At 38.8% G+C, this 12,799-nt stretch overlaps 1 protein-coding gene across 1 annotated transcript in view; it reads right to left on the reverse strand.

The window, feature by feature from the left end:
* Positions 1-6,615: 6,615 nt before the first annotated feature.
* Positions 6,616-12,799, reverse strand: part of LRP12 (LDL receptor related protein 12) — a 55,664-nt gene continuing 49,480 nt past the window's right edge. Inside the window, exon 7 of the mRNA XM_086741154.1 lies at positions 6,616-9,835. Coding sequence (XP_086597280.1) covers positions 8,972-9,835 — 864 coding nt within the window. The 3' untranslated portion in view covers positions 6,616-8,971. The remainder of the gene's footprint in view (positions 9,836-12,799) is intronic.

Genomic DNA, 12,799 nt, shown 5'->3' on the forward strand with positions numbered 1-12,799 from the left:
AGCAGCAGTTGTCTCCGAATGGCCCTAAACACACACTGCACAGTGCTCTTTAAACGGACACTGGAGGAGTTGCCCCCTCGGCAGCTCCACCTACCACCTCCAGCAGAGCACCAGCGCCCAGCGAGCGTGGGTGGCTGGCCCACAGGTTTGGTGGCAGAATGTTGGCTTTGGGTCATTTCTGCTCTGGGATCTTTTCCTGGAGAAAGCAGGGCCAGGCTTTCAGCAGGGTCCAGCTGGGTTCTCACAGCACTGGCTCCAGCCTGGCCTCTGCACCCTGGGGTTTGAAGCACGCTGGGCTGTTTTGAAAATGTGGCCATTTATTGGCTTGTGATAAAATTATTTGCGGCAGAGTTTGAAGTAACTAAGGGTGACCTGAGCTCTCCACGGAGGTGGCCAGGAAGCCCAAGGATGACCCGAGCTCTCTGCGGCAGTATCTGGGGAGCCTGAGAGTCCTGCCTCTGCAGAGGGACCAGGAGAGCACAGGACTGTGGTGGTCCACGCGTTGCACCCATCTCCACTGAGCAGTCCGGTATGGTGGGGTCCATTCTGCTGCCACCAGACTGAGCCACCACTGGAGGACATCAGCCATCAGGAACTGCTCCTGAGCTGTTCCCCCCCCACCAGTGCCACTACTTGGACAATACACCTGGCTGAAGGGGAAAGGCCCTCAGGGATTTCTGGAGGCTGCTGAGGCCTCTCCTTTCCCTGTCAGCAGGAGGCTCAAGCACCACGAGCCTGTGGGCCCTGTTCAAGGACCACATGGAAATAATCTGCTGCCTTGTGCCATCTGCACCACCACCCCATGGCCCCTGTCCAGCGTGCACAGGCCAGCACTCCCCGCTGCCCCCCATATTGTTGCCCTTCTTATTCAGAAGAAATGCAAGGGAAGAAAGATGCAAAAGGGAAGTCAAACAATGGCCCCCTAAGACAGGAATTGTGAACGTTAGAGAGGATGGAAGAGGTCCAGGTGGGCACTGAAATGGGGTAACAGGGCTATACTTTGCATCTCTGCTGCTACTGAGGCAGTGAACCCATTTCTCCCACCAGGTAGATGTACCTGAACAGCTGGACTGCTGGGGATCCAAGATGGATGTGTCTCACGTACAGCAGTCTCACTTTGTATAAACGAAGTGAGCTTTATTAAGTGAGGAGAGGGGGTGGCAAAGATAGAGCTCCGCTTGATCATGTGCAGTCACAGGGGGTGCAGCAATCAAGTTCATATGCTTGCCCCAATGGGTATTTAATGACTTCAAGTGGAACAGCATCAACAAATTATTAAGTATTTATTGGCCAAGAGACTTCTGAATCTCCCAGCTATGTGCTCAAACTGCCAACCTAAAATAGTAACTTCCTTACTATTTCTCCCTGGCCAATTAATATTCAGTTATTTCAAAAAATTAGTTTCTACGTGACAGGCCTAGATAATCACCTCCAAGTATGCTCTTGGGCAAGTTGCAGTGGCAAACTGTTCCTGCTCAAGTCCTTCCCCCAAACTGGACAGATTTGGAGGCAGACGTGCCGCATCACAGCAGAGTACGGTAAGCATTAGGGTATTCAGTTCCCTCTTTTACATAGCACAGGAAAGGGCTGACATGACTGTGACACCTAAATGCATGAAGAGTAGCACGGCTCAAAATCCTATTTACCTCTGTTTCTGAATGGCATCGGGCTTGAGCTCTGTTTCCCCTCCGATTTCCTCCTGGCTTTGTGGATCCTACTCTTAAGTGTCTAAACCTTCCTACTTGTAACTTCGTGCCCAACTCAGAGCTGCAGTTCCAACAAACTGGCAAGGTAATTGTCAGGCCTTAAAATGTTGTGCCCAGGAAAACTGAATCTATCCTGCAGGTGGTTTTAAACACATTAAATAGGTTATTGGTAGATAATGACATTCTGTCTAAGCAGGCCTTTTATTTAGTCCATTTGGACAAACAAGATAATCTCACATCTGCATTTACACGCATTTGGTAAACACTTTATATTTCACAGCTCAGCTGTTCCTGGAAAGAATGGCCTGAAATAGCACCTGTGGCACAGAAATAATCCTTGTAATACTGGGGGAAGAGAACTGGCCCCATATTTTTAGTGATCATTGAATATATGTTGCTGCTGTAACAAGGCCTCTGGCTTCTTTTTGGCTTTGTAACCTTCACATACTTCACTTTTTACTCTTTGCATGCTTCTGTTTGCACAGCTTAAAACAAATATTTGCTCTGTAATCAGTGTCTGACTCTGCACTGTTGTAGTGATTTGGGCTGGGCGAGAGTTAAATTTCTTCACAGTAGCTTGTATGGGGCTATGTTTTGGATCTGTGATGAAAAGCGTTGATAGCCCAGGGATGTTTTAGTGATTGCTGAGCAGTGCTTACACAGTCAAGGCCTTTTCTGCTTCTCACACCACCCCGCTAGCGAGTAGGGTGGGGGTGCACAAGTTGAGAGGGAACACAGCGGCAACAGCTGATCCCAACTGACCAAAGGGTATTTCCATAGCGTACAATGTTGTGCTCAGCAATAAAAGCTGGGAGAAGGAGAAGGGAGGGTGGATGTTCAGAGGATTTGTCTTCCCAAGTAACTGTTATGTGTGATGGAGCCTTGTTTACCGAGGCGGGGGGGGGGGGGGGGGTTCTAAACACCTGTCCGCTGATGGGAAGTAGTGAATTAATTCCTTATTTTGCTTTGCTTGTGCATGCAGCTTTTGATTTACCTATTAAACTGTTTTTATCTCAAACTCATAAGTTTTTGCACTTTTACACCCTTCCAATTCTCTCCCCTGTCCCACTGGGAGAAGTGAGTGAACAGCTGTGTGGTTCCCAGCTGCCTGTTGGGCTTAAACCACAACTGTGCAGAGAATTTTCCTGTCAAGAAACATTTATTCATCCTAAAATATTACATACTAGTTCAATGATTCAAGAGAGATAGCAAAAAGTCATCAAATGCAACCCTGAACTTTAATCTTATGCTAATACTTTTCTGGTCTGCAGCAAAGCAAATAATCCTGGAAATCTAAACATTGGAATATCTTGTTTAGTGTAGCTATCACAGAAGTATGAGTGAAGAGACTTCTCAGTAACCTAATGATTAACTTCACTGATTTAAGAGGAGGAATCCTGAAGAAAATCCAGTCCATATCTATTATTCACCAAAAGAAAGTAATTCAGCAAATTAAGGAATAGGCTGGCAACAAATGAACAAACGAAGTTTGAAACACTCAGAATACCTTGAGGACATCTTGTGAAAGTCATTATAATGAAGACACGATCATGTTAAAGGCTTCTGAGACACACACTCACACACCTACCCATAGAACCTTTAACTGCAACCTCCTAGCATAAAATATTATACATTTGTTTACTGCTGTAATTGTCTCATCTTATTCTTATCCTCCCTTTGCCTCCATTTTCACATCCTTCCTACCATATCCTATTTCTGAAAAGCCCTATCATCAGTCTTCAGCTTTTTCTTTAATCAAAAGATTCTTGCTGGCATTAAGCATAAAATAAAAGTTGGTGAAGCAGAGATGTGTCTCAAAACACAAGAGATGCAGACAAATAGGCTTTTGGACAAACAGTAAATAAGTTTGGTGACAAAAACTAGAGACTGATGACGAGCAGTGGGGAGAAAGCTCAGCTAATGAAGATGCATTATTAATAATATTTTCAATTTTTGACAACTTTCCTCAAAGGAAGAAAGACTGGATCATGAACCAGATTTTCAGCTCAAGAGAATTAACAGAAAGTATATCACTGACTTTCAGTAATGCTGGATAAAGCACTTGGTTTTGGAGAACCAGTGTAAAGATGTACCAGTTTGAGGCTCTGGATTTACAAAAGGGAATGGTCATCTTTTCCCATATTCAGCAAGTCAGGACTTTGAATACTCAGCAGGCATTTACCCGTAATTCCTACAAAGAATCTGTAATGTCTGTTCACCTAGGATTTACTTTCACACCCCTCTCTTCTGCAGTGGGAATTTAATACTCATTCAATAAAATCAGACTGTCTACATGTAACTCTACCTGGAAAGTCTTCGTTATTGTGAAAACAGCCAGGTGCCGCTTGTGGAAGTCTCTTAACTATTTTTCTAAACAATCTGGTGCTGACTACTTTCATGAGATGGATTCGCAGACACGAATAAGCGGCAATGTTTTAAAATCTAATCTCTAAAGGCTTCTTCAGTTGTAAATGCTTTCCAAAACTAGCAAGTACATTCTATTGGTTTTCTATAATAAAACAAGACACAAAAAAAAAAAAAAAAGATTTGATTCCTGTATCTCCATGTCATCTGTACCATTATAAAAATGCTCTCCTTAGTGTAAGTACTGGGCCATATACAAGCTCCTTTCTCCAATCTTTCTCTCTATACGAGCCAATCTTTCTCCAAATACATTGGAAGTGATGCTGCAGCCCACTAGCATCCAGCCTTGGACCCAGCATCTGTGATTTGAAGGAATACAGCCAAAACTGTGCATGTGCTAAAGATCAGCATACTTTTCTAAAGCAACAACAGGTAGTGAGTGTTCTGTCTCATTTTCTTAAGACTAAGTGCTTCTTGCTCCTTGAGCTTGCTCAACATAAATGATGGAAGCGTGATACTACGCTCTTTTCACTGTTCACTTCCTACAGTGGCTTACTAAGGGTTCAATAAAACAGCCACCTTCTAAAAATCCATGAGACCACAGAGGCAGTTCAGCTCAGGCATTGAAATTCTAAGTCTCAAAAGAAAAATCCTTTGCACAATGTTAAAATTATATTCCTTGAGAGTTTCTAGTCCATTTTGTTACAACTCTCCCATCATTCAAAATCAAAACACTGTGACTCATCTTTTCATCTTAGTATTTTGCCTCCTGTTTTTACCACCCCTTTCCTTCCTGCGTAAGTGGCATACAAGGATGACTGTAACGTGGAATAATCTTTCAAACTGAATGCAAGTGAGCTGAGTTTTTTCAGATTGTATCTTTTCTTTGGTACTTTGATAATAAGATACAACAGTCACAAGGAGGAATTAATGCTGAAATCTAAGTTCTTCGCTAGATTTCAGGGTGGGGAGAAGTATGACAAGCACTAATTTGTGTCAGGATATTCACAAAGATTAGCTACATTTTGTTAACGCTGACTTTCCCCAAGTGCCTTTCCTCAAAGTGCAATTAGGAATCATTAACCTAGATTGCTTATAGAGCTGCTTCTCGTATTTCCCCCATCAGTTATGGGGGAAGTCTTGCCTGTCCAAATTGTTAGATAATACTTCAATTTAGTGAACACTACATTCTGTTCTCCCAAGCTACTACTCACCAGATAGACCACAGTGTGGTCCTGGATGTGAACGGAAGCCTCAAATGGGCAAATATTTATTGACATGATAGGAACATTCTGAGTAAAACTTCTTGATATCAAGAGAAATATGCATAAACTCATTCAATTTACTTCAATGAGGGAAAAGCAACTACAGTAGTCAAATCTCTAAACAGGATAGAAGGAAAGCAGTTTTAACTATGGATCTGCTTACCTTCAGTGATTGGCAAAGGAACAGAACAGATGTCTCCCTTGTATTTTCCGAACATACCCAATTTTGTGTAACTGGATTGTAGATGGTATCCTGGAGGAGTTCAGTTACCAAATGCTTATTTTCAGAAAATTACAGGTAAGGAAGAAAAGAGACACAGAAAAAAAAACAAAAACAAAAACAACCAACAAACCAACACAAACAAACGAAAAAAACCCCACACTCATCACAACTAACAGCTTTAATCTTCCTGTAAAGATTTACGGAAAATATGTAGTACGTCCTTAGGACAACTGTAACAGTCACATAGCTGCTGGAGAATAAAACAGGCCACTAAACAGTCACTTCTCAGAAAGGAAGCAAAACCTCATCTAAACAGAAAAATCCATGATTAACTTCGATCTGCAGTAAGTATTTAAAGTAAGGACTCATGGAAAAAGTATTTGTGACCCCAAGCTTGAACTGTGATCTTCCTAAAATGAATCCAAGCTTTGCCACAAGTTCTTGCTTTGGCATTTGGACAGGAAGTGGAACAAGATACTGTAATTCCAGCATCCTCTCCGGGAACCTGTTTCAATAGACGACCTATGAGCAATACTTGCTGAACTTGTACTGAAAACGGACTTGACCTTGGAAACAAAACAAGCCCTTGTAGCATCGGAGGCTCAGTCAGCCCTCTTAATATTTTAATGCAAATGAAATAACAAGAAAAGCGTGATATGTGAAAAGCAACAGCAACAAACTCCTTCCATGCTTAGAAAGCTTTACATGAGGAGGAAACTCACCTCACAATAATCTACATTCCTCAGAGTTTTCAGATGAAAGTGATTCATTACAGAAAACAAGACAATTCCACTGTGAATTATTCTGACTATTCTTCAAAATGCCCTAGCACTGTAGCACAGCTAAACCAAGAGTGACTCAATCCACCTCAACAGAAGTTTCAGTAAAAAAAAAAAAAAAAAAAAAAAAAAAAAAAGCCAAAACAAAACAAAAAAACTACCCCTCCAAAAAAAATAAAAAACCCAAAGAAAAAAGTAAACCAAATGAGTATTCATCAAAAGAAAATTTGATGACTTGTTTTAAATTCACTACGAAAGAAATCACTGCAACACATTAGCCTCATACAAATATGAATTTTATTTACAATTTTCCAAATTCTCAATCAAATCGAACTTGTCAGTTAAACATGTAGCATTTCTCCTTTAAAACAAATTAAACCTTGCCTTCTTTTTACATCTGCAATATGGAGTCCATAGGTACATGCTATTTGGGGCTTCTAATGGAACAAATTTAGATTACTATGAGTGTGTAAAACACCAAAGGTACATTTTGAAGAAAGAGTCTTCACAGAATATCTGCCTCGGGGACAAACATTTCCATAACCACTTTCTAATGACAATTAATTAGGAAGGTTTAAAAACCCAGTATTTTATACCAGGACATACTGTTCACATATATTTAAGGGTGTGTTACCACGTTCATACTGCAAAGTTGCCTGCTCTATAAGCAATGCCACTGAAATCAGACTAAAGATTACCCACAGATTTAGCTATTATTCAATGTGAATAAAAATGGCCATTGATGACTTTTACTTGGGTATGTGTAATTATGGGCCAATTTGTACCTGGTCTGGTACCAGTGTGATGTGATCTGTTCTGAAACTGGAAACTGCATGGGTCATTACAATAAAATCTTTTACAACTGTATTGCACATAAGTTCCTCAAAAGCACAAATCTACATAACCGAGTCCTGAACTCAGAATTTACCTGCTAACTCTCATGAACAAAATCAACCAGATGGTAAAATTGTTTATTTTTCTCATCCCAGTGTCTGTGAAAGAAGAGAAGAGGGAGAAGATATATACACTTCGGAATCCATTCATTAATTTGTTTCTTCTGCATGTGATTTGTACTTCAGAGATTAGGATTTTTAAAAAATAAAATAAAAAGCCAGACAGACCTTGGATTTATATTTAAAAGTACCTCAAAACATAACAAAAATTCAATTTAATTTTGATACATATTAAAACATTTTAGTCAGTTCTGCCTGACAGCATAACACGACAGAAATGCACAAGACTTTAAACATGCTTTAAAATGACATTCAACAAAGTATTTAAAATTTAATAAATAGCATACAATCACACACAAATACATTTCATACTGGATCTTTAAGCCTACTAAAAACAGACTGGCAAAGAATAAATAAAACAGTAGTTGACATTTTTGTTTTTAAAAGGTGTAAATTCTTGTTGTCGCTAGTAGCCACATATTAACTTGCCTATCTCAGAATTGGAAGTTATGAGCTTTTTTTTCCACAGATCTGATTTGCTCCAACATGTAATATCATTAAAGAATACACTGAAAGGGATTTTTTTTTTTTTAAACAACCAGTCTGCAACCAAGTAAACCAGTTTTTAAATACAAGGAATAAATAGGGGAATTAGTAAAGCAACTTCAATTGCAACAAAAATGCAACACCCCAAGAAAAGAGCCATGGAAATATATAGCCATTGCAATATTAAACAGTAATAGTACTTAAAGTGATAGTGCTTGTGCACTAAGCTCATTAGAGACCTTAATATGATTTTAGTGCAAATCCCTTGAGTCCAAACAAGCTTTATACCCTACAGTACTAGGGAAAGATCTATTACCAGTTGGAACTTATTCTGTAGTGTATTTGTACGTATCAGATATTTAAAGAACTAACATATTATATCTTCAGCCCTTTTTTACTTCAAATTGAAAAGACTAATGACTGGGGATTTTATGTACTATTTGGCTGTACCATATTAGATTGCGGTTTAGGAAAGTCAGTGCTATAAAAGCTTTTGCCACCAGTTTATTTATTGTATTTAAATTTCACAAATCATTTGCATTTTGTACTTCTGAAAGAAAATGAATGCTCCTGGAGAAAGTTTCTCCTCCCTTTAAATAAGTTCACATTATGATGAAATTCAAGAATATTTAGACAAAATGTCGTATAAACTCAAAGAAAAGTACATACTTTACATTAACAATTCTTACCAGCATTTAGTATATTAAGTTACAAGTATGTTGGCAATAATACAACAGAGTCAATTCCTAAAGGAAAATAATTCTGTACAAATTCAACCGTTAATATGGGGTTAAACAGGCAGCCAAATAAGTCTTGAGCAGCCATGTTTCTGGTTTGAACTACAGTACCAGGATAAACTAAATTTGAAACTAACTGGGATAACTTCAGTTTAAAGAGTAATCAGAATATACTGGATACACACATTATGCATTCAGAGCCATTAAAACGTTCACTCTAATAGTTCCATAACATCATCCAGTATAAGAAATGTTTAACCAACCACACAGGCTAAAACAGTTTTAACACAACGTTGTCCTGGATTTTTTAAAACTAAAAACTAGTTTTAACTGTGAAGTACAAAACAATGACAGATATTGCTCCAACTTGTACACAATCTTTCCTAAACAATCCGTACCTAGCAGAGTAATAATGCCTCATCGTCACTAGTTTCATTTTTCACTGTTGCCTCTAAGCAAGTGTCGGGTATCTGGGCAGTGTGTACGATGCCACAGCTCTCACAGGGGCCATCTCGACTGCATGACCTTACACCATGATGTGTTGCACTGTAAGGCTGTCTAAGCCCTGGTCCTTGATCTGAGCTGAGATCAAGTAGAGGTCTTGAACAGTCATTCACGTCAAAGTCTGATGCTACATCAGAGACTGGAATTAACATTTCAACATCATCATCCTCTTCTCTTCCACTTACCCCATTATCAAGCTGTCTCAAAGGACTTTGGTTCTGATTCACTGAGCTTGATCTCCCTAAAGTAAAGCGTACCCAGCGTAAGCCTTGAGTCATACGACTTAGCGCGCTAGTGAGCTGGTGACGTGCAGGACTTGTGCTTGGGGGCTCTACACTTGTCACTTCTCTTCCGCTAGCCGTGTTACCACTACTGCTGCTCTGAGCAGAGGAACTCCCACACGCTCCGACTGTTGCTTCAATTGCTGTTGCAGGTGGGACTTTCTGAGGCAAGGTGGCAGCAACACCACCAACTGCTCCTGCTGTGTCTCTTCTTTCATTTTCTGTGTCTGTATCATCAGATTCAACAGAAAATAGACTTCTGTGAGTATTATTTCTTTCAGCTTCTCTATTAGTACTTTGGCTGGCAACATCATCTCCATCCGCCGAGACCAATGCCAATGATCCAGAATGACGTGACCTTGCAAAATTAAAAATTCGATTCCAAATGTTACTTGATCTGCCAGAAATCGGAAGTCTGATTGAGGTAAATCCAAGCTGAGATCGTACTGCCAGTCTCAGGTTTTCCAGAACTGAGGCCTAAATGAGAAGACAAGCAACAATCAAGTGTTGACAGTATGTTGGCGCTGTTCTAACAAAAGAATTATGACTATTGCACAAAATGGCATATAATCACAAAGTCAAACGTAGAGGCTTAAATATTAAAAAAATTAGTGTCTTTCATATTAAGATCTGGTGTATGTAGCAATAGGCTATTTTAAAAACAAAGCAGGCATCAAAGAAGTCTAGATTCTCTTGAGGAAAAACTAATATGAACAGGGAAATTAAGTGGAAATATGTATGGAAGAAAAAAGACAAATAAAAGAGCAATTAAGTATATAAGGTACATTTCTATCCAAATCAAGGACCTCCAAATAAACTATAACCTGTATATAGAACACTGATTACAGAAAAGCAGAGCCACAGAAACAGTGCAGAAGGTATAGTACAGCAGGTATGCAAGATCTCTTACATACAATCTTACCAAGAAGATGAAGTAGTCACTGTGGATTTCAGAGTACAGTACATAGAAACATGCCTCAAAGTTTGGGATTTAAAAATGAAATCTCCCAGAAAGATTTAACAGAGGTGACCTTTCCTTATCCACTACCATGGGGCTGCCCAGAATAGAGACTAAATTAAATATCATCTCTGGCAGAGGCTTGTAGTTTGATTTTTTCCCCCATTCTGGCATAATCAGTTAATTCCAGTTTCAAAATGCTTTAATACTTCTGTTTAATTACAATTATCTTACCATGCATTTCCCAAATTCGGTGTACGTTTTCTAGTCATTCAGCTATAGAACAATGCACGTCTGAATTTTTCTGCTTAAAACCTTGTATAACTTTTAAATGGTAAGGTAACACAAAGATATTAACACCTTTGACTCAAGTACCCTTACTCAAACTTACAGAAAACAATACCTGAGCTAAGGAGCACAATTCTCAAATACTAAGGTGGAAGACCTGCCAGATGCCCATGATTCTGAAAACATTCACCAGTGTGTTTAGTTATAGGACAGAATCCATATCCAGAACTTTTTAGTTAAGATTACAGCAAAAATATAGAATAATCTTCAGAACAGCCTTTTTTCCCCAATTAAACATTTAACATATATGCATATATCTTTCACTTTGTTTACAAACACTGAACTTCAGCGTTCTCATGCTGTCACTTTCAGCTTCCTTCCACAGTCCTTCAGATCCCACAGGGTGTACACAGCACAGTATCCAAACAATACTTTATGTGCAACCTCTCTCTTCCCTTCCAATAGTTCACAGAATGAACCTAAGTTCACAGCTTACAGCCACTTAAGTTTTCAAGGCCACAAGTCTTATCTGAAATATTGGTCTTCATAATGGGGGAATTTACTTTCATTGCTCAAAACTGCTGTACCTCCATCAGTATTTTTATGGAGTGTGAAATTACGGTTACAAAGAAAGACTATGAAGCAGCTACATTTTGTTATGTGCCACTATGGAAAAATGTCACTTTCAGTAAGTCTTTCAAATTCCATTATATTTTAGTTCTGAAAAAAAATTTAAAATATATACATAGCTAGAGTGTTTGCTTCAATTTAAGTCAAACTAATGATAAAACTTCAGTAATTGCACAGATTTTTAGAAGCTCCAGTACCAATCTCTGACTGCAGCCACTACGTGCCTGGGCTTTTCATAATTATCCTCTTTATCAGATTTAATTTTAGTAAAACCCAAGATCTTAAGGCCACCTTTACAGGGTTTCCTGATGAAAACCAGGTCTGAGCAAGCTAAGCTTGTCTGAAAATTGTAACGGTTCCTAGATGTGTTCATGTGCACCAAATCTGAAGCATTGTGCAGGAAGCATTAGTTTGTTCCAAGTTACCTGTACCAGAGGTACATATCCGGGCACAACTACTGCACTGTCTTACCAGACTTTCTTGAGCTAATCCTACCTCAAGAGGCTTGTAAGCATAGCTGCATCACAAACTGGCGAAGCTTAAATGTGGAAAAGAGGACAGCAAGCAAAATTTGTATAAGTACAGAATTGTTTTTAAACAGAAGCATACTGATCTTTCTTATAGCCATGATAACCCATCCACTAAGAATCAGGGATTCTACAGAGTTCATCATAGGGATTCATTAATAAGATCATTAGTAAGCTTTAGTGGTAATTTAGATCCTGAAAAATCTTCATAATGTCTTCTTTCTGATATGTTTCCAAAGTCTCTCATGCCAACTGAAATTTATTTTCCTCTGCAAAATCCTTTGTCACAGATCACAGTTGCTGCTTGTGAATATGTATGCATGAAAGAGTAAGTGAAATTTGTGCCAGAGTAAGTGTAATGAAATCAGCACTGTTTAAAAAAAAACAAAAAAAAAAAAACAAAAAAACCCCCCAATAAACTAATAATTCCTTTCTTATGGTCTTGTAACTATTTTTCTTATACGTTCAGCAATACTAACCAACAGTAAACTTTGCTGTATTAACCACATAATACAAGTTAATGACAACTTTTAATACAGCATCACAGGAGGATTCCTAGACTGAGACTTTTCTTCTATTTCACAAGAGCATTATAACTGAAAGTAGAAAGAAAAAGTTGTTTTGATAGACATTAATTCATCAACCAAGTAAGAACTGCACTAACAATCCATTTGAGAATCAAGATGCCTAGACACTATTAACTCCTACTTACTAGCTTTTACTTTGTTACTCATTCTTGTTAATTTTATGATATTACAGCCTTGCCTTTGCCATCATCTTTTCTATGCATGGTGGACATGATCGTATCTAAATGCACATGCACAATAGACATGAACTATCATTTTGCATTAGAAGTGTCAATTCTTCTTTCACAAATTTTGAAGTGTTATCTTGCCAACTTAACTTATACAACAACATCAATACAGAACATACAACTAGGTCTATGAATCTATTATTTTTGGTGCAAGAGGGATTCTATAGTGTGCATTACTGACATTCATTAACAAGAACAAGAAAAAAAGCCTGCAAAGAAAATTC

Source organism: Chlamydotis macqueenii, chromosome 2, assembly GCF_036417535.1.
Source record: "Chlamydotis macqueenii isolate bChlMac1 chromosome 2, bChlMac1.mat, whole genome shotgun sequence".
In the NCBI taxonomy this organism is placed as follows: domain Eukaryota; kingdom Metazoa; phylum Chordata; class Aves; order Otidiformes; family Otididae; genus Chlamydotis; species Chlamydotis macqueenii.